The sequence below is a fragment of the Dermochelys coriacea genome, chromosome 25 (assembly GCF_009764565.3).
Source record: "Dermochelys coriacea isolate rDerCor1 chromosome 25, rDerCor1.pri.v4, whole genome shotgun sequence".
Lineage (NCBI taxonomy): Eukaryota > Metazoa > Chordata > Testudines > Dermochelyidae > Dermochelys > Dermochelys coriacea.
Window position 1 is genome coordinate 3,827,066 of NC_050092.1, and position 27,819 is coordinate 3,854,884.

Genomic DNA, 27,819 nt, shown 5'->3' on the forward strand with positions numbered 1-27,819 from the left:
CTGCACTTCTGCAAATCAGGGCAGCTGGAAACCCAGGGGCCCAGAATCAGCAGCCAGCACTGACACCATGGCATGAACTGTGGTGTGGAGCCCCTGACCCCAGAGCTCCCTGCAGCGTCTCTGGGGCAGAATGAAGGTCGATATTCCTGCAGGGCTTCCTGGGGCGGGCATCACCTCCTGGCTCTTACCAATGCCTCTGTGCATGGAGCCGGCCTTGCCAGCTGCCACGTGCCCTAGACAGCACACTCTCTCCTCACCCCTAGCTCTGTCTTTGCTCTCACTGCCCAGGCAGTGCTGGGCTGACTTTCCCCTGGCATTGCACCGGATGTCCCCACATTCCCAGCCGTGCCTGTATTCCTGCCCATGGTCCCAGCCATGCAGCCCCTCCAGCTGCCCCCGCACGGCCAGCAGAGCTGGTTGGCTCAGCACCTGCCCTTCTGGGCACTCATTGCAGCTGAATGCAGCCCTGCCAAGGCCGGGATCCCTGCCCCCAGGCACCCAGGCAGCCCCCTCCCAAGACGCACTGGGTAGATCCTGTCCCTGCACTGCGCAGGCCACCTACCCCACCCTTCAATGCACCCTGCAGCCACATGGCCCCTCGGGAGAACAAATCCTGCAGAGGGGAGCTGCCCTGGCTGTTGGCTGGGGAGCACTTGGAGATGGCGTGACGATGGGTGAGTGCCTAGATCCCGTAGGGAGGCATGTGCCTCATTCCGAAGGACCCCAAGACTGCACACAACTGCCCTGCCCCCGCCCCACCACTGACATACAGCCACCTCTGGCAACTTACCAAGAATAAAACCACCCAACAGCCAGGATCCATTCCAGACGGGGAGGAGATGGCACACTCAGGCTGGCATTTACACAAACAAGGGATCAGGGCCAAGGCTACGTTTTGGGAGACCCCAGGGAAAGGAGCAGGGTTGGGGGCTGTGCTGTATTTGGTGGGAGTGGGGAGGGGCTGAGGATCCTGCAGCTGGCAGGGCGTTGGGTGGCTGGGGCACCAGTCCCCGAGGTAGAGAATTTAGGGCAAGTTGGGTCCCAGATTCATCTTTGCAGGTCAATGTCCTGAAAACAGCGAAGAACCGGGCCTGGATTCCTGCCCATTGGGAATGGAACCTGGGCACAGCCCCAGAAAGGGGAAGAATCCAAAGCAGATTTCTGTGCTCCATGGAAAGGTTGCTGGATACAACCCTGGAGAGGGTTCAGAACCTAAACTGGACTCCGGTGCCCCCTGGAATGGACCCTGGGCACAGCCCCAGCCCCTCCCGCAATGTCAGGTGGCAGTGCAAGGCAAACCCGGCCCCGTGGGAGCCGCAAGCGGCACCTACCTCTCTCGCGGACGAAGTAGGCCAGGTACAGGTCGAGCTCCTTGACGGAGACGCTGATATGGTGGGGCTGGACGCACAGGATGGGGTTGGTGCACTGGGCTGCCTTGACCAGCCGCTCCCCATCCGTGCTCTCCAGCGGGATACCCTTGAAGAGGATCACCATGACCAGGTCCAAGCGCCACACCTTGTCGGCCTGGCGCAGGCAGTCGATGCGCCGCATCTTGCCCTTCTGGTCGGGGTTGGAGAGGACGCAGCAGGAGGGCTTCTTGCCCGTGATGGAAAGCACAAAGTCCTCCCGGAACTCGGGCCGGATGTCCTTGCGTAGCTTGGCCAGCAGCCGGGACGCCCACTTCTGCTTGACCTCAGGCTTCTCGTTCAGCAGCTCGTCCTTCACTGCCCTCTCCTCATCCTTTGTCATCCTCTTCTCGTGCTTCTTGAAGTACTTGCGCTTGCGGGCCTGCAGGTTGAACCAGGTGTAGGCAAAGGCCCGGACGTGGGGGAGCAGTGCCTCGATGAACGGATGGAACTCATCCTGCAGGAGCAAGCAGACAGATCTGGCCGTCAGGACAGATGCACAGACAGGCAGGACCAAGCCCCAGGGTGCCGTGCACAGGGGGATTCTGTAAGGCCCATGGTTCTGTGGGAACACAGCATAGTATTGGGGGGAGGTGCTGGGCATCAGGACTCCTGGGTTCTCTTCCCAGCTATGGAAAAGGAGGGGAATTTGGCGGCTAGAGCTTGGGGACCGAGAGACAGGACTCCTGGGTTCTCTGACAGAACTAGGAATAGAACCCAAGAGTCCTGACTCCCAGCTTCCTACTATTCTAATCACTGGTCTCCACTGGGGACCTGGGACTCAGGGCTGCTGGATACAAGGGGAGTGGTGTCTAGTGGTTAGAGCAGGGCAGGCTGGGGACCAGGACTCCTGGGAGGAGAGTGGTGTCTAGCGGCTACAATGGTGGGGTCTGGACTCCTGAGCTCTCTTCCCAGTGTGTGTGTCCTAGCAGGGCCAGGCTAGTCCCTGGGGGGTTATGAAAAGGTAGGGGGTGGGGAGCAGAACTGGCACACCGGGGATCCCAGACGGGGAATTTTGCTGCAGCCGTTCGATAAAGCAAATTATTGCATGTTCATCGTCCTCCCTGTTTAATGGACACAAATGGGCGACCCCGGGTCAGGCCCGGCCTGGCAGAGAGGGCATTGCCAGGGGGTTGGGGCATGTCCCCTGGGGTGGCGGGGTCTCCTGCTAGGAGCTCAGACCCTTTGCTGCCCAGCCTGGAGGACCTCTGCCCCCCTTTGGGCCTGCTCCCACCATGGGGCTGGGGGATCCCTCTGTCTTCTTTGGAGTCACTCCTGAGCTTACACCGGACTTAGGCCTGGGGGGTTTGGGCTGAGGAGAGTCTGGATCCCTCCTCCACACCACAGCTGGCACAGCAGGTGCTGTGGAGCGCGGGGCTGGGGTTGGATCATAAGCGGCCGGCGACTGTAGAGGCTCCAATTCCAGGTGTAATGGAGCTAATAGAGTGGGGAGGGTGCTGCCGAATGTGCCATAGCCACAGTAACGAACCCCCTCCCCTTCCCTCTCGCCCCGATGACCCAGCAATCCAGGCTCAGAATTCCCCAAGCCAGTGCCAGCTGCATGCCATCCTCCCATGAAACCTGTGCCCGGTGCCAGGCGAGGAGGAGCCAGCAGACTGTATTCTTGAGCCCAAATTGAATCAGATTCTGAGATTGGAGGCATCCAGGCTGGGTCTCTGTGCCCACCTCTTTGCCTGGGCATGAGTGCGAGCTTATGTGCCTGCATGTCAGGGAAGATGTGCCAGCCCATGCATAGCGCCAAAGGGGTCCAGGCCCAGCATCCCCTTTCCCAGCGCGCCACAGCAGGACACTGCCTGATGCTGACCAGCGGCCGTGTGACCAGCAGAACCATTGCGCCAAACGCAGCCCCATCCAGGGAACGCCCCAGATTCACCCCACTTCTGGCCCAGCCCCTGCTCCAGAGAGTGAGTCACGCTCTGACGGTCTTTTTCCACTTGGCTAGTATTTCCCAGAGAGTCGGTCCAAGAAAGAAATCAAGAAAAGCTCCTCCCCTCCATACCCAATTTCCCCATTTCGTGGCTTGGGGGAAAGCTCATGTGGCAATGCCGGAAGGTGGTTACTAGGAGCTAGGACTTTTCTGCCAGTGCTGGGGAAAGGACCACCTGCCATTAAAAGACACCAAAGCCAGGATCCCAGCCGCCTTTGGTGTGTGCAAAGGCAGGAAAAATCCCCCTGATTTAGATTGGAGATGAAACCCTGGAGGCAATGGTTTCTTCGTGCCAGACCTCCCTGATATTTTGGGCGCACTCCCTGCTTTGAATATGGCTCGGATTAAGGATAATTGGGATTGCATCAGGAAAAAGCCCTGTGCGCCAAGCCCGCTCTGCTATGGCAGCAGTTTGGAAATGTTTTCCTTGAGTTGCTTTGCAGAGCAGAATCTCCGCTCAGCACGATCGCATGGCAGGAGGCTGCTAACCATAACCGGAGCTGCTCCTTCTCACTCGCTCGTGGGCCAGATCCTTCCCTCGCCGACCCAGCGTAAAGTGGGGGCGGCTCGACTACAAGCAGCGGAGCTACGGTGGCATAAGAGAAAGCAAGGATCCGTCCCTGCGGCTGTTAAGAAAACACAAGAACTGTGAGAAGCAGCAATTTTGCCCAAGAATTTGGAAAGCCGTTGAAAAATTATTTTTCTTTGGACTGTGGTTCTGCTCTGAAAAATGAATGTTTGAAAAAAAACCAGCCCTTTCCTACCATCACCCTCTGCCTTCTGGGGGTGTCCTGGGCCAGGGCTGCTGACCTGGGTGACTAACACAGCTTTCCCAGCTTTGGATTCCCGTACAGCTACCCCAGCAAAGGGAGAGAGGGCCGGAGTCCACTCCTCCTGCGGTGTCATCCAAAGACCCTGCTGCCCACGAGAAACGGGGGTGTCCCAAGCAGGGGTGCTGGCTAGAAACCATGTATTCAATGTTTATTATAATTACCTGCCAGCAAATCGAGGGAAGTGATTATTCCCCTCTTTTCAGCACTGGTGAGGCCACATCTGGAGAATTGTGTCCAGTTTTGGGCCCCCCACTACAGAAGGGATGTGGACAAATTGGAGAGAGTCCAGCAGAGGGCAACAAAAAGGATTAGGGGGCTGGGGCACATGATTTATGAGGAGAAACTGAGGGAACTGGGCTTATTTAGTCTGCAGAAGAGAAGAGTGAGGGGGGATTTGATAGCAGCCTTCAACTACCGGAAGGGGGGTTCCAAAGAGGATGGAGCTCGGTTGTTCTCAGTGGTGGCAGATGACAGAACGAGGAGCAATGGTCTCAAGTTGCAGTGGGGGAGGTCTATGTTGGATATTAGGAAACTATTTCACTAGCAGGGTGGTGAAGCACTGGAATGGGTTCCCTAGGGAGGTGGTGGAATCTCCTTCCTTAGAGGTTTTTAAGGCCCGGATTGACAAAGCCCTGGCTGGGATGATGTAGTTGGGGTTGGTCCTGCTTTGAGCAGGGGGTTGGACTAGGTGACCTCCTGAGGTCTCTTCCAACTCTATTCTTCTATGATTCTAAGGTGGGGCGGCAGCCCCCCAGCGCTTCTCATTCCAGCCCCAGTCGTTCCAAGCATGGAATTGGAAGGCCACAGGGAGTCACTCAGGGCAGGAAGTGACCTGCAGGCCCTTCTGACCAGCAATGACTGATCGGGGGGAAGCCCAGCTGGGCTCTCAGATCCCCGGCTGACCGTGCCAGGGGTGGGCAATAAAAAAAAACAAATAAAAATTGAACAGGGAGCCAGGGCAGCAAGACCAAAAAAGTATCTTTTTAGCTGCAAGCCAAGTGCCTTGGTTCTGGAGCTGCTGAAACGACAAACACAGGAGCCATTCGGCCCATCTCCTCCCAGGATCGTGTTGGGAGGAGGTACGGTGCAGGCCCAGGGGGCAGGACCTAGGGTCCCATCAGCACTGCAAGCCCAGGCCGCACCCTGCTCTGCACAGAGCTGGGAGCTGGGGGCTTGCTGACTGTGGACACCCCGGCATGTGCGGCTGGTGAGAGGGGTAATCTGGGAAGCCAGTGGGGATAGTCCAGGGCTGCATGTGGATGGCCCGGTGCTGGGACAGAGCCTGTCTGAGCTGGGGTAGATCCCGCAGTCTCCAGGCCAAGCGACCTGCCCTAAGTGACCCCACGGCATGATCAGGGACCAGGGACCCCCCAACCCTGGCTCACCCTGGCACAGGCCCCTCTGTGCCCATACACAGGGCCCTGCCCCGGCTCACCCTGGCACTGGCCCCTCTGTGTCCATACACAGGGCCCCTCCCCGGCTCACCCTGGCACTGGCCCCTCTGTGCCCATACACAGGGCTCCTCCCGGCTCACTCTGGCACTGACCCCTCTGTGTCCATACACAGGGCCCCTCCCCGGCTCACCCTGGCACTGGCCCCTCTGTGCCCATACACAGGGCTCCTCCCGGCTCACTCTGGCACTGGCCCCTCTGTGCCCATGCCCAGAGGGCTCATCCCCCACACCCCTGCTGCGGATTCAGTTTCACTTTCAACCCCCCTGTCCCCGTCAAGCCCCTTTGGCTCAGGGCGTCCCAGGACAGCGGCGCCTAGTGGCAGCGACCTGATGCTCCAACCATGCCCCATCACCAGAGCTAGGTGGTGAGTGGCCAGACTGGCTGCCAGCTCAGGACGGCACCATTCATGCTGGCCCTCTGCCAGGGGCCCATCCAACTCGCTCGGGGCAGGCAGGAGGATGGGGGCCTGAGGCCAAGCCCTGGGGGCGCTGGGCCCAAGACTCTGGAGAGCTGCCCCCGTCGGTATGTCCCAAGTACCCCGCAGGAGCGTAGCTGCAAGAGGAGGGAGGCCCGAATCCCGGCTGGCCCCCAGCACCGCCAAGCTGCCAGCTTGATTGGCAGCAGCCGCTAATCCCCGGCAGCCGGGCATGCAGCTTACATCAGGGAAGAAGGTCAAGGCAAAGCAAGACAGGAGCCGAAAAAAGCAGCCATCAGTTCCAAAAACAACCCTTGGCCTAGGCTGGCTGGTGTATCAAACCACTACCGTGCCCCCAGCCCGCCCAGGCCAATCCCTTCTCCAGCCAGTGGGCCACATCCCAGAGCAGGCTCCTGGCGGGGCATCCCAGCACCAGATTGCTCCCCAGCCAGCCAAGTCGCTCCCCACGGAGCGTCCCTCAGGGAACGCCCCCTTCCGATGATACAGAGACCCCGGGCGCACCCTGCACCAGGGCACTCGCGACTCTGAGGCAGGGAGGGAAAACGAACCAGGAACCAATGGACGGGGGAGTGGAGGGGATTCGTGCTGCCAAGGGGAGCGCTGACTGGTACCTGCAGGGCCCCTCTCCAAGCATGGGCACCTCCTTACACACTCACTGTGGGCACCTCTCCTTATACACCCAGCATGGGCACCCCTCCTTACACACCCTCCATGATCACTCTCCTTACACATCCACAATTGGCTCCTCTCTAAGCACGGGCACCCCTCCTTACACACCCTCCATGATCACTCTCCTTACACATCCACAATTGGCTCCTCTCTAAGCACGGGCACCTCTCCTTACACACCCACCATGGGCACCTCTCCCAGCACAGACACTGCTTCTTACACACCTGCCATGGGTACTTCTTCTTACACACCCAGCATGAGCACCTCTCCTTACACACCCAACATGGGCTCCGCTCCTCACTGTGGGCATCTCTCCTTACACACTCAGAGGCATTCGTGTTCACACACAGGGCACCTCTGTTTGCAGCTGCGTCTCCTTACGCCAGGCTCAGAGGACTGAGCTTGTCCCTCTGACTGTCCAGCCTGGCGAAGAGTTGATTACTCCTAGGGCTCTTGGCCTAGTGGTGGCAGGGACGGGGTGTGTCTTGTGAAGACCGGGCGGGAGGCTGGAGGCCATGGGCATGCCCTGCTTCTGCGGGATGGACACTGGGGGATGCTGGGGAGAGGGTCTGAGCTCACCACATCCTCCCTGTGCTGCCTTGCTCTCTCCATAACCGTGTCCCCCCTGCAAGGCTGTGACCCCCCCCATCCCAGGGCACTCCAAAATACAACTCCCTGGGGCTTTGGCAAGGGACTTTAGTTCTGGCGAGGCAGCCCTGGACCCGGTGCCCGGGGCTCACTGGCACAGCACTGCCAGCACTCCCCATAACCGGGACTTGGTCTGCAGGGGTCCCGGGAGCTCAGACTCCACGGCCCATTTGATCCTTCAGGGCCCCAAGAAGGGGCCACCTAGGGAGGTGGGTTTTATGGGACCCCGGCATGGGAGGGAGCTGGACTGAGGCCCAGTGGCCTCATTTAACATGCAGGCCACCACACCGCGCCCCCTGGGGACAGCATCTGGGTACCGCGACCCAGCCCTGCCCCAGAGGCCCACAGCTGGTTTCCAACCCCCTTGGGCAGCCAGTGCCCCTCTGCAGCATCAGGCCCGGGCACTAACATAGGCACCGTGCTGCCCATCAGCTGACCCCGGGCCAAGCCAGGCGGGCGAGGGAGCTGTCCCATTGCCATCGGAGCGCAGAGGCACCCAGCCTCGCCCCAGACATGGCCTGGCCAGCCTGCAGCCGGGAGGGCTGGGAGGAGGTGGAGACAGCAACCCCCTCTGGCCTGGCAGCAAGGGCAGCCGAGGGTGAAGGGGGAAAGCTGCCTAGGCTGTGCCCCGCCCTCTGAACTGCCCCTCGCCTGCTCTCCAGCACCCACTCTTGAGGGCTGAAGGAATAGCAGAGATGGACTCTGGAGGGGACTACCCCTCGCTTTCCTCAGCAGATGGCAGGTTGCTGTGATGACCGTCGGGGGGGGGGGGACAGGTGGGAGAGGGAGGGGACACCCTGGGGAAAAGCAATGGGAAAGTATGGTGCACATTACAGGGAGGAACAGTTGGGCAATGCAGGCATGGGCAGTACAAGCTCTTTCCATGCCTCTCAACCCTGCCCTGTAGCCCCCGTTAGTCCAGTCCTTAGAACCCCCCTGCCCTGGGCTCCCCCCACAACTCTGCTGATGCCCCTCACTCCCGACCCGCAACCCCCTGCTGTCCCAGCCCGGGGATTCCCCCACATTCTGCCAGTGCCCCTCACTCCCGACCTGCAGCCCCTGCTATCCCAGCTCTGGGCTCCCCCCTGCCCCAGCTCTGTCAATATATCTTGACCCTGAAGATCTGATACGAGCCCCAGGCCTGGCCCCTCCTGCTCCAACACACAAAGATTTTCTTTTTTCACTATGAACAAACTCCTTTCGGGGATCCCGCCAAGTCCCAGCAAAATCCCAAACAGGGCATTAGCGCTGCAGAGGTGACGGCTCCATCCTGCTCCAGCGCCCTGAATGCTATTTCTAATACAGCAGTGCTCAGGGGCCCAATCAGGATCGGGGCCCCATCCACAAACCTATGGGAATGCTGGAAGAAACTGCCCCTGCTTAGAGAAGTTTCCTTCAAACTCCCCCATAGCTGCAGTTCTGGGGCCCAGTATAGACTGGCCCTTGTTCCATCAGGGTGCCCTATTGCTTATAGGAAGGTCCCAGCTCCAGTTTCTACTGCATTCTCTGTTCATGGGGCTGCTGCTGACCGCCCCCATCCTGTTCCATTGGTGACTGGTTCAGGGAAGAAGCCCCGTGGCCCCAAAAGGCTGATTTCTGCGCTGGGATTAAGCAGGGATCTGGGATGAACAGAAAGCTGGGGCAGCTCCTGAAATCCGATCAGCCACCCCGACAACTTTCCCTCCCCTCCCGGATTATCTCCGCTGCACAAAGATGTCACATATAGTTAATCTGCCTTAGTGGCCAGGCCGGACAAGGGACCAATTCATGTGCCGTAAATACAGATGTTCCAGGGGGAAGCGCAAACTACTGGGCAGGCGCCGTGATTGGGCTAAGCCTATGCACTGGATGGCCTTCTCCTGCGGGGCTGGGCTGTGTGACGACCCAGGGGGTGGTTAAAATTCCCAAGCAAACCCAGGCTCCTCGGGAGAGGAAGGGGTACGGACAGCTTGGTTTGGTACAGTAGCTAGGGAGATAAAAAGTGGAGTTAAGATATTATTGTTATTATTTGTATCCCTGTCGTGATTAGTAGCCCCAGTCCTGGCCCAGGTCTTCATTGCGCTAGGTACTGTACATTATCTATTAGGTGTATTATGGTAACACCTGGGAATCCCAGCCAGGGCCCAGGTCCCCACTGCGGTAGGCACAGTACATTATCTATTAGGTGTATTATGGTAGTGCCTGGAGCCCCAGCCACGGCCCAGGCCCGCACTGCGCTAGGCACTGTACAAAGATTGAATAGAAAGACAGTCCCTTCCCCAAAGAGTTCACATATGGGCAAGAGAGATGGACAGACAGGGATGGTTTGGGCCATGCATTGCGGGGCTCCACAGAGGCAGTGCAGAAGAGAACAGAGAGAAAGACGAGCATTGGTAGCGGAGACAGGAGCCCTGGATCTATTCCTGGCTCTGCTACTGACCTGCTGGATGAGCCTGGGTACAACCCTTCCCCCCTCAGTGCCTCAGTTTCCCCTCCTATCTTTGTCTGTCCTCTCTAGCTGGATCGTGAGCTCTCTGGGGCAGGGCTGTCTCTCACTGTGTCTGTGCCTTGCCCAGCAAAGCAGGGCCCCATCTTGTCAAGGCCTCTAGGTCTGAGTGTAACAGACAGCCCAGTCCAGCCATGCTGCTCTGAGCCAGCAAACACCAAACTCAGCCCCAAGAGTCTGCCCTGCCAAGCTTGCCCCCTCTCCCAGCAGGACAGCTCTGAGCCCAGCCTGCTCCACCAGTGATTGCCTTGTCTCTCTTTAGACCTGAACAATCACAGCATGAGCTGCAAGTGAGAACACACCAATGCCTGGCCCCCATGACCCATCCCCCCACCTCCCAGCCAGGACTTCACAGCTGGGACCCACTGCTAGCTGGATTCTCCTCAAGAGCAGAAGAAGAACTCAGCACCTCCTGCTCAAAAAGCACAGCTCCCCCAGCCATGCCACTTGAGCTAAAGGATGATCTCGGGTACCAGACACCAGTATAGGGCATATGGCGCACACTGAGCACCTCTGGTTCCGTCCAGTAGAGGGCAGCGATGACAAACACACCCACCCTAGCCATTGCATTACAGCGCCAAACAACTGGGGACTGGAGAATAGGTTGGGCCACCCTGTGCCTTGAACTCAAACCAGCTCGTTCCTGAGGTTCAGCAAAAGTTTGGTTAACTTCTCCTGTGTTGTTTTTCATTTGCGCTGCTGAGTTTCTGCTGGGCTTGGAGACAGCCGTGCTGAAATACCACAGAAAGGCTGTTCTCGTGGCATTTCCGGCCAGGAATCTGGCAGGAGATCCTGTCCTTGGGCCTTGTCCAACCCCGTTTTATAGAGCCCACGAGATCTGGGGAAATAGGCCAGCTTGCAGGGTGCTGCTTTTGTAGAAACGGGGCCCGATCCTGCTCCTGCTGCTGTTTGACTTCAGTGGGAACAGAATTAGCCTTTATTTTTTAACTCTTTTGTGGCCTTTTCCAGCCAGAGATTTCAGAGCCCTGCCCAGACAGACCAAAGCCACCACATTCCTGCTAGGGAGGGAAGCATATTCCATGAGTTACAGATGGGGAAACCAAGGCAAAGGGACTTACATAAGGACACACAGTGAGTCAGTTGCGAAGCCTGGATTAGAACTCAGGTGCTCCTGGCACCTTGCCCTGTGGTGGGCCCAGTAGCCCGCGTTGCCCAAAGCAGTTCTCTTCATGGTTTGAGGTTCAACCGTCACCACGTTACCTCACTTGAGAGACTCCCCTGCCCACCCACTCCCCAGCACCCACGGAGTAACAGCCTGCTGGCACGGTGGGAGCGAAGGAGGTGAGCCGCTAACCTGCTTCCTCTCCCATCACCTAAGGGACAGAAAGAACCTGGAACTCTAGAATGCCTCCGGGTGAGAGCCCGCGAGGTTCGGGATGGGAGGGCATGGGGCTGGCGTTCAGGACGGGGAGGGCACGGGGCTGGCGTTCGGGACGGGGAAGGCACAGGGCTGGCGTTCGCGACGCGGAAGGCATGGGGCTGGCGTTCAGGCAGCTACGGTGCTGCCAACCCTACATGTTCAAAAATCATGGTTCAAAAACTCACAAGCTTGGCTTAGAAAATCGCAATTTGGTTCAATAACCGACAGTGGGTTCTCTTTATTCATAGCTTCCCAGGACAGAAGGCACCCCTATGAGCAGCCAGCCTGCCCTCCAGGATAACACAGGCTGGAAAACTGCCTTGAAATCACCCCAGTTTGAACTAGAGCAGATCTGTTAGCAAGGCACTGAATTCTGACCATAAGATTGCCAGCGATGGAGAGAATCCACTTTTCATTGGCTTGTTTTCTGAGCCCTTTGTGGGTCGCATTTTCCAGCTTTTCTCCCCAACCCCAAGGGCCAGACATTTGTTTCTTTCAGTCCAGAAACACTGAGATTCTCACCTAAATCCCATGACTCCTGGAACTGAGGATGCCAAATCTGGGGAGACCATCCCTCTGGCGTGGGCCCTGGACCCCTGCCCTCGCTCATGCCCCAGCCACTGGTCCTGGTGCCGGGCTGTTTTGTCTCTGGACTGAGGGAAGGATATGCACCCTTGCTGCAGGAGTCCTGTAGGGTGTGGGGAGACCCCAGGCTACCTGACAGCTGCCCAGCCCCAGTCATGGCTTATTTTATCAATGGCTGCTGAGCGCCTTCGCAAGCCAGGCAACCACCTCGAAACTGCTGCAGTTTCCATGCTCCCCACCCCAGTCACAGATCACTGGGGCCCAGGAAGAAGCAGGAAAAATTGCCTCCCATCCCCAGCTTGCCAGACTAGAGTCCACTCCCAGAGGGCAGCACCCGGGGGACTGATCAGCACCTAAATCTGAGGGTCCCCCAAGGTGAGGAGGTGCTGAAATCCACTTGTAAGCTCTGTTCTCTTAGGAGAGGACAGCCCTGAGGTCTCTCCCCCTTAGCGCCCCTATAGGTCTGACCCCCTTATGCCAACTTCAGGCCAGATTAGCACACTGGGTGCTGCCAAGCTTGTCTCAAAACCAAGCCCTTCACTGGGGACTGAGCTCACGCTAATCCCAGCACAGAGCGCTTGAAAACCTGGCCCACAATGTCCACAGCGTTAGATCAGCAGAAGGAGCGGGTGGGTGAGATTCTGTGGCCTGCGTTGTGCAGGAGGTCAGACTAGATGATCATAATGGTCCCTTCTGACCTTAGTATCTAGGTCCATCCACAGCTATTAGCCAAGCTGGCCAGGAGCACACCACCACACTCCGGGTGTCCCTGAATCTCTGACTGCTAGGCGCAGGGCCTGGATGGCAGGATCACCGGCTAATTGCCATGGTCTGTTCACTCCCTCCGAAACACCTGGCACTGGCCCCTGTTGGAAGGCAGGATACTGGGCTGGATGGACCATGATCTGACCCGTGCTTATGTCTCCCTCAACCACTGGTGCTCTCTGCCAGCCGCCCCATTCCCTGCGTGACTCAGAACTTTCACGCAGCCTTGGCCGTGTGAATCTCCTGGCACTGTCTGCCCCAGGCTCCAGCCTCAGAGAGGTGGGCGCTGGAGTCAGCAGTTGGGTCCCAGGAGGGCCAGCGCTGAAGAGGAGCAGACAATAATCTGGCCTGTGTTAAATCACTGATTTAGGAGCCAAGGGCTTTCTCCAGAACAGCAACATTCAGCTCTGGATTTCCAGAGTTCAGAGCTGGAGGTTATTTCAGGCCTGTTATACAGCAGGGTGACAGCAGCAGGCTGTGCGGCCCGCTGGTTAGAGCACAGGGCTGGGAGCCCGGAGGAAATTCTCAGCTCAGACACCGACTTAGTGTGAGACTTGGGGTGAGCCTATAGGATGCTGCTGATTCTCTCCCCACCCCGACCTGCTTTAGAAAGCGCGTGGAGATCTCAAGATATCATCATTCACACAATCTGCTTCCTGCCCTGGTTCAGATCCCAGTCGCATGGGCCAACCCTCTGACACATGGTGACCAGAAATGGCTTCTGCTCACATGCGATCCTGAGAAAGGTTCAATCCTGATACGAAGCCAGGCACAAACCATTGTAAAGTCCGTCCTCAGAGGATGTTACAGCACCTGGAACAAAGCACTTAGCCCCTGAAATCCACATGCGCTTGTCAGGCTCTGCCACTGCGACGTATTTGAATCCATTTTACTATAATTGATTATGGGGGAGGAAATCGATTGCTGCTCATCATTTACTAATTATTAATGAAAGGTTATTTGTAATTCTTGCCACTTGTCCAGCCCCTTTCAGCCATAGATCTCAAAGCACCTTGCAAATATTAATCAGCTTTTTTCAGCATCCTTAGGAGGCAGCTGAGTTGTATTATAAACAGGGAAACTGAGGCACTAAGCGAGCCAGGCCAAGACTACATAGCAAGTCGGTGGCAGATTCAGGAATAGAACCCAGGTGTCCTGGCCTCTGAGCACTAGGCCATACTACAGGGATAAAGAGCTTTCCAAATACGAGAGAAAGGCAGAACGGGTTGGGTTAGGAGGAACTGGTGCCAATGTGAAATGAAGAAGGATGCACTGCAGAACAGAACAGGCATTGTCCCTTCCTCTGCCTGTCACTTCCCGTTGGTTGGGCCTGAGGGTCTGTCTGTGACAGCTGCCCAAGGGCTGCTGGGAGCTGTGGTCCACCTGGACCTGCACCCACTAGCACCCAGCCTGGCCTTTGGCTCCCACCTCCCCAAGGGGCTGGGAATCATAGAATCATAGAATATCAGGGTTGGAAGGGACCCAGGAGGTCATCTAGTCCAACCCCCTGCTCAAAAAAGGGCCAGTCCCCAACTAAATCATCCCAGCCCGGGCTTTGTCAAGCCTGACCTTAAAAACTTCTAAGGAAGGAGATTCCACCACCTCCCTAGGTAACGCATTCCAGTGTTGCACCACCCTCCTAGTGAAAAAGTTTTTCCTAATATCCAACCTAAATGTCCCCCACTGCAACTTGAGACCATCACTCCTTGTTCTGTCATCTGCTACCATTGAGAACTGTCCAGATCCATCCTCTTTGGAACCCCCTTTCAGGAAGTTGAAAGCAGCTATCAAATCCCCCCTCATTCTTCTCTTCTGCAGATTAAACAATCCCAGTTCCCTCAGCCTCTCCTCATAAGCCATGTGTTCCAGCCCCCTAATCACTTTTGTTGCCCTCTGCTGGACTCTTTCCAATTTGTCCACATCCTTCTTGTCGTGTGGGGCCCAAAACTGGACACAGTACTCCAGATGAGGCCTCACCAATGTTGAATAGAGGGGAACGATCATGTCCCTCGATCTGCTGGCAATGCCCCTACTTATACAGCCCAAAATGCCATTGGCCTTCTTGGCAACAAGGGCACACTGTTGACTCATATCCAGCTTCTTGTCCACTGTAACCCCTAGATCCTTTTCTGCAGAACTGCTGCCTAGCCACTCGGTCCCTAGTCTGTAGCGGTGCATGGGATTCTTCCGTCCTAAGTGCAGGACTCTGCACTTGTCCTTGTTGAACCTCATCAGATTTCTTTTGTCCCAATCCTCTCATTTGTCTAGGTCCCTCTGTATCCTATCCTTACCCTCCAGCGTATCTACCTCTCCTCCCAGTTTAGTGTCATCTGCAAACTTGCTGAGGGTGCAATCCACACTATCCTCCAGATCATTTATGAAGATATTGAACAAAACCGGCCCGAGGACCGACCTTTGGGGCACTCCACTTGATACCAGCTGCCAACTAGAGATGGAGCCATTGATCACTACCCGTTGAGCCCAACAATCTAGCCAACTTTCTATCCACCTTATAGTCCATTCATCCAGCCCATACTTCTTTAACTTGCTGGCAAGAATACTGTGGGAGACCGTGTCAAAAGCTTTGCTAAAGTCAAGGAACAACACGTCCACTGCTTTCCCCTCATCCACAGAGCCAGTTATCTTGTCGTAGAAGGCAATTAGATTAATCAGGCATGACTTGCCCTTGGTGAATCCATGCTGACTGTTCCTGATCACTTTCCTCTTCTCTAAGTGCTTCAGAATTGATTCCTTGAGGACCTGCTCCATGATTTTTCTAGGGACTGAGGTGAGACTGACTGGCCTGTAGTTCCCAGGATCCTCCTTCTTCCCTTTTTTAAAGATGGGCACTACATTAGCCTTTTTCCAGTCATCGGGACCTCCCCCAGTCGCCATGAGTTTTCAAAGATAATGGCCAATGGCTCTGCAATCACATCCACCAACTCCTTTAGCACTCTCGGATGCAGCGCATCCGGCCCCATGGACTTGTGCTCATCCAGCTTTTCTAAATAGTCCCGAACCACTTCTTTCTCCACAGAGGGCTGGTCACCTCCTCCCCATCCTGTGCTGCCCAGTGCAGCAGTCTGGGAGCTGACCTTGTTCGTGAAGACAGAGGCAAAAAAAACATTGAATACATTAGCTTTTTCCATATCCTCTGTCACTAGGTTGCCTCCCTCATTCAGTAAGGGGCCCACACTTTCCTTGACTTTCTTCTTGTTGCTAACATACCTGAAGAAACCCTTCTTGTTACTCTTAACATCTCTTGCTAGCTGCAATTCCAGGTGTGATTTGGCCTTCCTGATTTCACTCCTGCATGCCCGAGCAATATTTTTAATTTCTTCCCTGGTCATTTGTCCAATCTTCCACTTCTTGTAAGCCTCTTTTTTGTGTTTAAGATCAGCAAGGATTTCACTGTTAAGCCAAGCTGGTCGCCTGCCATATTTGCTATTCTTTCTACACATGGGGATGGTTTGTCCCTGTAACCTCAATAAGGATTGTTTAAAATACAGCCAGCTCTCCTGGACTCCTGGGAAGCTGCTCACAGGAAATGGGGTGCGGACAAGGCCCCCACATGGCTTTGTGATAAAGGCACCAGCCAGGGACCCCGCAGGGGGTGGGGAGGGTCCAATTCCCAGTGCTGCCAAAGGCTCTCAGTGGGACCAGGGCGAGTCACGGGCTGTCTCTTGGTTCCCCATCTGCAAGGAGAGTCAGTTAGAACTGAGAGCGCTGGCTGGGGGAGGGGGGATAGGGCACCGAGGAAGGATGGTCTGATGGTTGGGATACTAAGCTAGGACTGGGGAGACTTGGGTTCAAGTCCCTGATCTGCTATAGGGCCTTTGGGCAAGTCACTTGGCTTCTCTGGCCCTCAGTTTCCCACCTGTACTGTGGGGATCCCAGCCCTGCCTGCCCCATGGGGGGGGAGTGAAGATTAAATACAGATGCTGGAGTGGGAGAGATAAGTACCTAAGATACATTGAGTCCGTGGGGCTGTACTATGCTGAGCCAATGGGACTGCTAGGGGCTACTGCAGTAACCACACAAACCAGCGTATGGACATGGCTACTGCAGCTGGGCCCGTGTGGGGAGGAGGAGGGAGCCCGGTGCTTTGGGTCACACCAGAACGTCCCTGAGTTTGGACGTGTGCTCCTGCTGTGTGAGCTTTGCCCTGATCACAGGGCCTTCAGGGGAGAGAAACGCTGGTCACAGAGAGGGACCTTTCACCTGCCCAGAGGCTCTGCTGGGATCTATGGGTTTGGGGAGCCTTGGCCCCTCCCCTGCACCCTACAGGCCTGAGCCCTGCCCAGGAGAGCAGCTGGTGCTAGCCCGGCTTCTCAGCCTCAGCACAAATAGGAGCAATTAGCCCTCCCCCCCAGCTCCCTCTTGCTGGCAGCCTCAGCAGAGAGGACAAGGGACAAAGGGGCCCCCAAGTCTGAGCGTCCCCCTAGGACACTGGGAGGCAAAATGGGGGCATGGGGTGCAGGGTCAGCTCCTGGCACTAGTGCAATCTGAGCAGACAGAGCAGGGCATCAGACTCCACCAGGGCTGGACAGTCAGCCTGGCACGGACGCTGCCCAGCCTGCACCTCCCCTGTGGGGAGAGGCTCCCGAGCGGATAAGCCAGCTGCTTTCTCAGGCTCAGATCCTGTAAAATGCTTGTTCTGGGCTGTGATCTCCGCTGGCTGGATCGCGCACAGGACCCCAGCTCAGCGGTTGTCACTGAATTCTGAGTCCCTGCCAGCTTAGAAATCAACCAGATGAACAGGACAAAATGCACCTCCCTGCCTCCCCCCGTCATGGTTCAAGGGGTTACCGAGGGCACCGGAACAGCATTCACCAACTATAGCTAAACAGGAATCACTCAATTGCAGCTGCCTCTGGGGTGCAACATGTAGTATCAGCACCCAGCGTGCTGCCGCATAACTGCTCAGGTCAGTGCAGCGAAAGCTCTGGTAAGCAGAAGGCAACCAAAAGGTGCTAACCCAGGGGTTCTCAAACTTTTGTAGTGGTGACCCCTTTCACGCAGCAAGCCTTGGAAGGCAACCCCCCTTATAAATTAAAAACATTTTTAAAAATATTTAACACCATTATAAATGCTGGAGGTGAAGCGGGGTTGGGGTGGAGGTTGACAGCTCATGACCCCCAGGTAATAACCTCGTGACCCCCAGTTTGAGAACCCCTGTGCTAGCACCAGCCGTGATGGCCTGGGGTTGGGATTTCATCCACTACAGTAAAGGGGTCTCAAAATGCAGGGGTCTGTGCGAGGTAGTGGGAAGTGGGCCTGGCTGCCATGGCTACAGGGTGCCAATGGGTACCAGCTACAGCACAGACGGGGCCACGGCTGCCAGGGCTACGGGGTGCCAACGGGTACCAGCTACAGCGCAGACGGGGCCACGGCTGCCAGGGCTACGGGGTGCCAAGACTGAATTAGCTACAGTTTACCTGCAGCTTTGCACATATCCCTGGGTCTTATCCCCCGTGTCATGCAGGGCCTGATCCTGAGAGGTCTCTGGCAACTCCTGATGCCCAGAGCCTCTCAGACTCAGGCCCCTACTCAGTGAATGTGAGGGCAGATGATTCATCAGTGCTACTAATTTGGACTATGGTAGTACTCAGCAGCCCCAGCCACAGCCCAGCCCCCACCGCGCTAAGCGCTGTACAGACAAAGAGCAAACACAGCCCTGCCCCGACCCCACCTAGCCTCCACTATGCTAGGAGCTGTACAGACTCAGAACAAACACAGACCCCGCCCAGCCCCCACCGCGCTGGGGCTGTATAGACACAGAGCAAACACAGTCCCTGCCCCAACCCTGCCCAGCCCCCGCCATGCCAGGTGCAATGAAAAGACAGTGCCTGCTCCAAGCACTTTGCCATCTGATCTCAATGTATGAAAGGCAGGTCTCTGGACTCCTCCCTAGTGCTTGGGAGTGTGCTAGGCTGTCACATCAGAGCCGCATCGCCAAAGCCTCCGCAAGCGATCCTCTGAGACGCTGCTGCCCCAGGCAGCTTCCTGGAGAGGCTGCTCCCAGCTGGGCTCCATGCAAGGCTGGCGGGGGGAGGCAGAGGCAGCCGATCCCTTGATTCTGGCATGTCCCTTCCGCGGCTGTGGTGGGCTGCACTGGGAAGCCCAAGGGCTGTGCAAGATGAGCGAGGAGCAACCTGGGCCTCCCGCTTGTCCTGACAGACCCTCTCCTGAGCACAGTGCCCCCATGGGCTCTGGCCGGAGGGCACGAGGCGGCCTCTCATTGACTTCAACGGGCCTCAGCTCTGCGAGTGGGCAAACCCGGCCACCTTGAGTGGGCGGGCAGCTGAGACAGGATGAGCGGCCAGAAGCCTGAGGGCTGGTGCTGGCTTGCCCACCTGTGCAGGGCACACGACGGACAGAGGCTGAGAGAATGGAAGAACAGGACCGTGAAGAGCCCCAAAGTCCCCTGCTGCAGGGTGACTCCGGGGCAGCAGCCCCCAGGGCCTGACACACGGATTCCAAAGGAATAAGTGATTTTCGCCAGCTCAGGGTGTTGGTAATGGATCCCGGGGCGCGGGTCCCCCGCCTGGCTCTGCCCACAGTGCAGCCATCCCGAAGTGGCTCCGGTTTTCAGCACAAACTGTAACTGTGACCGTGGGCTGGGCTCTGCCTGCTCCATGTTTGGGGTCAGAGCTCTGGGAAGGCAGCGTCCCTCCTCCCAAGGGCGTCCCATCTGCTCAAGACCTGGAAGGCAGTGAGGAGTGGGCCGAGTACCCCAGCCGGGAGCGGGAAATGACCCTTCCTCTCTTGGGCTCCTGGGCTGGAGCATGACCGTGAAACCGAATATCCCTGCAGTGCAGCCCAAGGTCCCGGGCTCCCTGGGAATTGCAGAAAACAGCTGGGGAGCGGCCATGCACTGCTGCGGTTGTTTGCCAAAGTCTCCCTTTGCCCCCAAGCACCTCGCTCTGCCTTAGCCTCTTTCCGCTCCGCTGGCTCAGGGAAGCGTATTGAGCCTCTGGCAGGCAGCCAACATCATTGAGCCCTAAAGGCAGCGGCCACAAAGAAGGGACAGGTGAGGAAAGATGGTCTAGGGAGCTAGCCAAAGACTTAGTTACAATTTCCTGCTCTGCAACCAACTCCCTGTGTGACCCTGGGCAAGTCACTTAGTGGCACCATGCCTCAATTTTCCCATCGGTGAAAAGCGCATGACTTCAGAGAAGTGCTGTGAGGATACCTAAATGAAAGATCTCGAGGCATTCAGGTAATGGGACGCCAGGCAAATACCCAGAGAAGGAAGCAGGAGAGGGCTCTTCTCTGAGTCCAGATCAGATAGAATCAGACATGAGATTGTATCAAAGGGCCTACCTCACTTGACTGCAAAATCAAGAGACAATCTCACTGCAGCCAGAGTCGTCATTGCACTGGATGTGCTGGCTTGCTGAACATGGAGGGTTCACAGCTGGGAGTTTTTTTGTGTACCAGACCTTTAAATTTTCAGGCGCTCCCCCTTGCATGAGGAGCACAGCAGCCATCTTGTTCTCACGGCTGCTGCAGAATGTTACAGAGGAGATGCACACTGCGCTCTCACTCCTGCTCTCAGTCACTCAGTAGTGGGGAAGGGTTTTTCTTTTGTTCATGCTTGTTGTCATTTGCTCTTCATCTGAGATGGAAGTCAGTCGGGTTGAGGGCAAAGGGCTGCTCTTAGGGTTTGGAAAAACAGAACCACCCCAGACGCTTCAGACAGGAATTCTGCCTTGGGGGGTTGAACCTCGGTTCTCCAGCTGTGGCTTCTGGACCAGGTCCCTGTTCTTTTCTAGCACACTGCTCCTTGCTGCACCAGCTACAGGAACCTGGAGATTCATCATGACTCTCATTTAGTTGCTTCAGAGCCTTTTGTCTGGCATTTCTTTGGTGTCAGTCCAACCCGGGCATCTGCAGGGGACACCAGGGTGGAAGGGTGGAAGGAGAGCACATAACGGATCAAAATGTTTAATCCTTAAACGCTGCCTTCTACACACAGTCCTCACAGCACCGCTGCCTCTGCTTTATAGATGGGGAAACTGAGGCATAGTGACGCCACGAAACCAGCCCAAGGCTGTTCAAGCAAGTCTGCAGGAGAGGTAGGACTAGAATCCAGGTGCCCTGATTCCCCAGCCCACAGCCTCTCTCCACAGCACCGTGCTGTCTGCCTGGTGCCAGAGGCCAGAGCCAAACTGCACAGACTGCAAAGGGGAGAGTGGGGCAGAGGGCTGCAGCCAGTGAGAAGGGGAGATGCAGCTCATGGAAATGCCTTGAGCCAGCCACCTTGGGGCAGCCCCGGCATGGGAAGTGAGAAAGTCCAAGGACCCTCGAGTTATGGCCCGGTGGCTTTTCAAGCTGAGATCTCCCTGGGGGCTTAGACCAAAGTCAAATGTTTTGTGACACTTCACAAAGTTTTGCCAAAGGCCCAGATGTTCCTAGATCGTCCAGTGATGCTCCCTGCTTCATCTCTGCTGGAGGCTCTTGGTCTGGTCCGCTTTGCTCTGAGATCGGCGTCCTGGCATTGCTGCCAGTATTTCCATAGGCACCGGGATGGGACACAGGCATGAGGGATCCAGGCACGGAACCAGCCAGCTGCTCCCCCCAGAGCCCTCTGCACTAAAGGGTTTAAGTCTGAGGTTCAGTTGAACAAAGTAAAGCAAGTTGTCTCTGGGACGGGGCGGGGAGGGGGGCATGGGCATCACATGCAGCCCCAGGGCTGACTGGGTTGGTTGGACTCAAAGCAGCTCCCTGCATGGAAATCTCAGAGTAGAGAGGAGAGCTTGGCCATCCCCATACAGCTGCTGTCTGGTCTCCTCTCACTGTACATGTCTCTGCCTGCCCCGCGCTGCAGGGAATGCACGAGGGGTCAGCTTGGACCGCACAGTGACCCTACGACAAGGGCAAGGAGTGGGGTCTAGTGGTTAGAGCAGGTGACAACCACATGAGGACCCCGGGTTCTATTCACGGCTCTGCTAGGGGTGTGTTGTCTGGTGGTTAGCATCATGGGGTCAGGGTCCCAGGACTCCTGAGTTCTATTGTGTTCCTGAGCCAGAAGGCAGCCAAGCTGCCTTTGGGAACGGCAGCCGCCTACCTGCAGAGCAGCTGAGTCAGGAGCCGCCTGGCAGCAGAGAGCTGTGGACAGAGCCCCGTGCTGGGCACAGGTCTGTGTGGGACTTATGGGGGAGCAGCAGCATGGAGCCAGGGTGGGGGGACCCCAATGAGAGACGCTAACTGAGCCTGGAAACCTGCAAGCACCTACTTGCTGGAATAGCGACTGACCTGGAGTGGGGCCCCCAGGCCCAAGAGCTGACCAGCCCCGGCTCTTGACTGCCCTGCCCCAGGGACCCCACCAGGAACCGTTGTCGCTCACTGTGACTGTAACTGGTTACGCCTCTGTACCCAGGGTCTCTGCAATCGTCCCCGGTCTGCCAGCCCTAGGAACACACCCTGCGTGGATCCTGGGACGCCCCAGGTTTAGTGCGAGCAGGCTTAGCTGTGAAGCACCTACAGCATTTGCCCCCAGGTTGCTGTTCAGCTGACATGCTGCACTGGGCAGTGCCAGTAATTACACTGTTCCCAGCTCTGGGAGTGGACTGTGGCCTGTGCATAGTGGGGTCAGGGTCTCAGGACTCCCGGGTTCTGTTCCCTTCTCACTCACTGTGAGACCATGGGCACATTGACGAGCCTCCCTTCCTCAGTTTCCCCATCTGTAGAACAAGAATAATAAGAGGCCCTGTCACAGAGGGCTGGTCCATGGACACCTGGCACACCCCAGGGCATCTGCCACTGGTCCTGGCCCTTTCCAGCTGGGTGCTGGGGTCTCAGGGCACATGACTGGGAGCAAACACAGGACCTAACCAGATACCAGATGCAAGGCCTGGGCAGCTGCAGGAGAGGTTCTGGGTTCAGCTTGCACCTGGCATGTGCAGCTGGCAGAACCCAGGAGGGTCCACAGCCCCCTGCGCCCTGGCAGAAGACACAGAGAGTCAGGCAGGGGGCAATGGGCCACAGAACCAGAGGGGGCTGTGACACCCCGCTGTGGGGAGGGAAGGCTGTTTAGGGTAGTGGCCATTGAAGTGCTGGTGATCAAGGGGGTGAAAGGGTTAAGCCTCAATGCCATAAGAGATGGACTATTTGGGGCCTCCTCAAGCTGCGTCTGTAACCCAGTCCCTAAGGGTGGGGTTATCTGCACCCCGTGTGTGTGCATTCAGCAGAGAGCCAAGAGAGGGAAACTGAGGCAGCAGACACATGAGCCAGAGATCCCTATTACGCTCCCTGCAGGGGTTAGATGAGGTTCATTAGCTAATGACTGGAAAGTGATTGGAGATCCTAGGCTACAGCCTGAACCGCAGCCCGGGATCCAATCCCCTGAGCTCAGAGCAGCCTGGGGACCATGAGCATGGGGGTGAAAACCACTGAGGCCAACACCCATCTACACTAGACCTAGTGCCGGTGGGGTGCCATGCTCACTGCCGGTGCAGATGCAGGCTGCCAGACCAAGCACTAAGAGTGTTAGAAATGCAACAGATAGAGAGTGAGGCCACAGGTGAATCGGTCAGTCGGGTCGGACAGAACATCGCAATGGCCACAGCAGCTCAGACCCAAGGTCCGTCTCAGCACCCTCCTGTTTCAGCACCAGCTGCTCCAGAGGAAGGTGTGAGAATGCTCTAGTAGGCAGGTATTGGCTAACCTGTCCCCTCCTGGTCTCTAGTAGCCAGCGATTGTTTTAAGCCCTGAAGTCAGAGGTTTATCTCCTCCGGCGGTTCCGTACCATTCATTGTTATAACCCTGGACAGTCTTGTTAGCCTTAGAAATGTCCAGTCCCTCTTGGAATCATGCTAAGTTCTTGTCCTTAAAGACTTCAAGCGGCAGGGAGTTCCACAGTATTTCCTGGCCTTTTATCATGAGACCGCCACAGGGCTGGTGCAGCTGCCAGCAGAGGGCGCTGAATGACAGAAGAGCTGCTACATCACGACTAGCCATGAGGACGTGCACACAGAATCAGAGAAAATCAGGGTTGGAAGGGACCTCAGGAGGTATCTAGTCCAACCCCCTGCTCAAAGCAGGACCAATCCCCAACTAAATCATCCCAGCCAGGCTTTGTCAAGCCTGACCTTAAAAACTTCTAAGGATGGAGATTCCACCACTTCCCTAGGGAACCCATTCCAGTGCTTCACCACCCTCCTAGTGAAAAAGTTTTTCCTAATATCCAACCTAGACCGCCCCCACTGCAACTGGAGATCATCGATCCTTGTTCTGTCATCTGCTACCACTCAGAACAGCTGAGCTCCATCCTCTTTGGAACCCCCCTTCAGGTATGGAGGACAGCTAGCTCAGTGGTTTGAGCATTGGCCTGCTAAACCCAGGGTTGTGAATTCAATCCTTGAGGGGGCCATTTATGGATATGGGGCAAAAATTGGGGATCGGCCCTGCTTTGAGCTGGGGGCTGGACTAGATGACCTCCTGGGTTCCCTTCCAACCCTGATATTCTATGACTCACCAACAGCTTGGGCACTGGAGCCCAGGCTCTGGGCCCCCCCTGCAGTTTCATAACCCCAGGAGCCTGCGTCTGCTGATACGGGCCAGCCACAGGTGTTTTACTGCAGTGCAGATGCACCCTGAGCACCCAGCTCCCCATCCCCACCCCCCAGGCCGTGGGGCCAGGATCCAGAGCTGGTTATAAAACAACTGTGCTCCCCCCACGCACGCAGCCACCCCCTTCCTATCGTGTGGTTTCTGCACTGGAAATCCAGGGCGGGCAGAAGGAGCTAGTCACTGGTTAAAAATAACCAAGGCCTTTTGCAGGGGAGTGTGGCAAGAGGATTGGCTGGCTCAAGTCGACAGCCTTCCTGTCCCTAGATCGGGAGGTGAAAAGTTCACGGCCTCGGGAGGGAGGAGAGCAGCAGAATCTGATGCTGAGTCCCTGGGACAAAGAATATCCATGGCAGATCAGCACGTCCTGGTGACACAGCCACCCGTGCTCCAGTGGCCTGGTGAGGAGCCGAGAGGGCACCTGTACAGATTGCTTAGCTCCCAGTTGAGCAGAGGAAGTGCAGCCTACTGGGAGGAGCATAGGCTGGGGAATTAGGAGTCCAGAGCTCTGTTCCCAGCTCTGCTGGGTGACCCTGGGCTAATTGCTACACCTATCTGTGCCTCAGTTTCCCCATCTGAAAGCTGGGGAGGTATGTGAAGGCTGATTAATCAGCATGGCAGGGCATCCTCAGGCAATAGGGCTCTAGCAAGGAAGGGGTGACTTGCCTCCAGGGAGGTTTCGGTCACACGGCCTCGCTCAATTCTTTGTCAAGATTCCTTCCACTTCAAGCCATACTCAGCCCATGTTTAGCACTTTCCACTCAAAGCCCTTTACAAGGAAGTATCAGATGGGGAACTGAGGCACGGGAGGGGTGTGGCGTGTTACACAGTACTTAGAGCTCTTGCACAGTCTCTCTAGACTTTACTTTTCTTCTTTCTTCTTTTGTTTCTTTGTACCCTTCTTATTCAAACTAAAAGTGCATGCTTACTTCCTTGCATATCCTGATGACAGGGGCAGGGTCTAAGCCAAGAAAGAACAAAAGTAAATTCTCTGTGAGAGAGTGAGCACAGCGTGTGTGCACGCATCTGTTCCATACCACACTGTATCCATTCAGCCTCACAAAATGGCAGCCATCCTCTGCTAAGAGCCATTTCCTAGACATTTAACCGTGCAGTTCGCAGACAGCAAAACCACTACGTAGCTACAGAACTTACACCATGCCGGTGGCACCACATGGCAGAGCATTACCACCTGGGAATGTGAATTGAAGTGGCACTGGCTATCTGCTTTCCAAGCCCTCCAGGCTGGAGGAGCCAATGTGGATGTGCTGGAGCACTGATAACTCTCACCATGTTATCGTGACTCTTACAGCAGGCTGTGTTTTCATTAAGCCCCAGCTCCTGGAAGCTTGTGATTCTCAACTTTCTAGCCCTTGTGGTTGGAGAGAAAGCTGGAAAGCGGGACCTGAGTGTGATCTAAAGGCTCAAAATTCAAATAAAAAGAGCCCCAAATGGATTCTTTTTCAAAATATCTCACCATTTTTAAGCCACTCTCCTGACCTGAAGGCTGGTCTCGGGGGTCTTAACTGCCCAGGGTGGCAATACAACCTTTCTGAAGAGTTTTGGAGACCCCAAAAGCTTGGGTGGGGGCTGGGGTTTTGGATCAGACAGAGGAGAATCACAGGGAACTTTGCACCCCTAATAACAACACCTGGAAGGCTTGTCCACATGAGAGAGATTTACCTGGAGCGAACTGGAGGGAGCGAACGTGTTTACAAAGGTTGGCATGGATGCTCATCCACTTACAAACAGGAGCGGTCTAGGGCCCAGCCACACCTTTTAGCCTGTCTGCAGAGGGCCTTAGACAGTACTCTCCAGTCCACAATCTTAAAGCCATTTGCCACGCTGAGCAGGGAGCACATCAAGGGCACTGTTTCACAGCAGGATTAAGTGAGTTGCCCGAGGATACAAAATAAGTCAGTGGCAGAGCCAGACACAACCCCTGGTTCGCAGAAGCCTACAGGGCAAACTTGGGCCCAGAATCATGTTGACCTTCTGAACTCGTCCAGCCCGGAAGTTTAAAGACCCAGGACAGTGGGAGCCGGGAACCCTACAAGGATCAAATAAGTTTTCATGCAATCGCGTCTCCACTAGGCTGGACTGCTCTTCCTTCCCCCAGGCCAGACTGCAGGGACACAGTGCAGTACCCCAACCGGGGGCTACTGAAACAATAGAATTACTCATTGGCTATAAACGGCTCAGAGGCAGAGACCTGAACTACAAACGGGGCCAGATTGGACTGGGGCATGGGGCAGCACTAGCCACCCTCACAGCCCCACCAATCTCAGCTCAGCAAGGGCAGGCAGCACTTCACAAACACTTCCCTCAGTCAGCGCTACTGTGCCTGGTGGGGAAACTGAGGCACAGAGCAGCAACTCACACAGTAAATCTGTTCCTGCTCTCAATGCCCTACTTTAATCTCTCACCACCCTGCTGTCACTGAAATGGGTGTTAGATCACCGGGCACTGCACAGACCCATAGCGAGGGGCAGGCCCTGCTCTGAACAACTTACAGCCTCACCAGGCAGACAGCCATAATGAGAGAGGGGAAGTGACCTGCCTATGGTCACACAACACGTCGTTGGCAGAGTCAGGGACAGAGCTCAGCTCTCCGGAGTCTCAGGTCAGCACGCTAGCCACTGAGCCACACTGCCTCATTAGAAAGACCAACCCTCTGAAAATACTCAGCAGGTTCCTACTGGCAGCTGGACTTTTGCAGAGAAACAGGGATCTCTTGGTCCATCCCCCCAAGCTACTCTTTCTCTAGCCGAAGCCAGCAAAGGCCAGTAGCACCAGTAGAGGCCACAGGCCAGCTAGGGGATTCTAATGGACCCCACTGGGATTTCTACCAAGGTCCATTTGATTGGATCAGCTGCCCGGATTTCCCAGGGCGCTGGCCGCAGGGTGTGAGATTGCAGGGAAATTAACATTACAGCAACATGGAAAAAACTCAGGGCCGTGTTGAAATACCCCAGGCCCCCCCATTCCACCTCACCCTGCCCATGATCACTGGCTGGCCGGGAGAGCGGGGGGATGGGCAAAGTAGCTGAATCCTGCATGGCTGAGGGTTTGCGCACAGTCAGCGGGAACACTTTCACAGGGCTATGAGCCGGGACTTCCATTAGGGTGGAAAATTCCGTGGCGCTGCAAAGAGAGAGTTGACGTGGGACTCCCTTGAAAGGTGCAGTCCATCAAACCCCGCTGCAGGCAGCAGCGGCCTGGCTGGCAGGGAAACAGAGGAGGAGGAGAGGGTGGAAGAGCGTGAAAGGCACAGAGGGTACGCAAGGGGCCTGATCCTGCAAGCGAGGGCTGCAGGATTAGAGCCTGGTCTCAGACACGCAGCCAGACGGATGCACTCGTTTATATGCAGCCCACATTTCACTACTGAACAAGACAAACTACCGCAGAAGCAGCCTCCCAGCACCCTTCTCTTTAAGGGGAGGGAGCTACCAAGCTAAGGGACACCAGGCACCGAAGGGATCGGACCAAATGGACGAGGCACAAATGGAGAGAAACATTGGGGGCTGCGACCCCGGGGGATACCCAGAGCAGAACCAGGCAGAACTCGACTTTTACAGGGACACAGATGGTCCAAAGAGCCATCAAGGTTAACTTCAGGGACCCCTTTGGGCCAA

The 27,819-nt window shown here is 56.3% G+C and overlaps 1 protein-coding gene across 17 annotated transcripts in view; it reads right to left on the reverse strand.

Moving 5' to 3' along the window:
* The window catches only part of NFIC (nuclear factor I C), a 161,025-nt gene that overhangs the window by 109,395 nt on the left and 23,811 nt on the right, over positions 1 to 27,819 (reverse strand). For all 17 annotated transcript variants that reach the window (XM_043502799.1, XM_043502801.1, XM_038384228.2 and 14 more), the window contains exon 2: positions 1,332 to 1,863. In XM_043502799.1, coding sequence (XP_043358734.1) covers positions 1,332 to 1,863 — 532 coding nt within the window. The remainder of the gene's footprint in view (positions 1 to 1,331; positions 1,864 to 27,819) is intronic.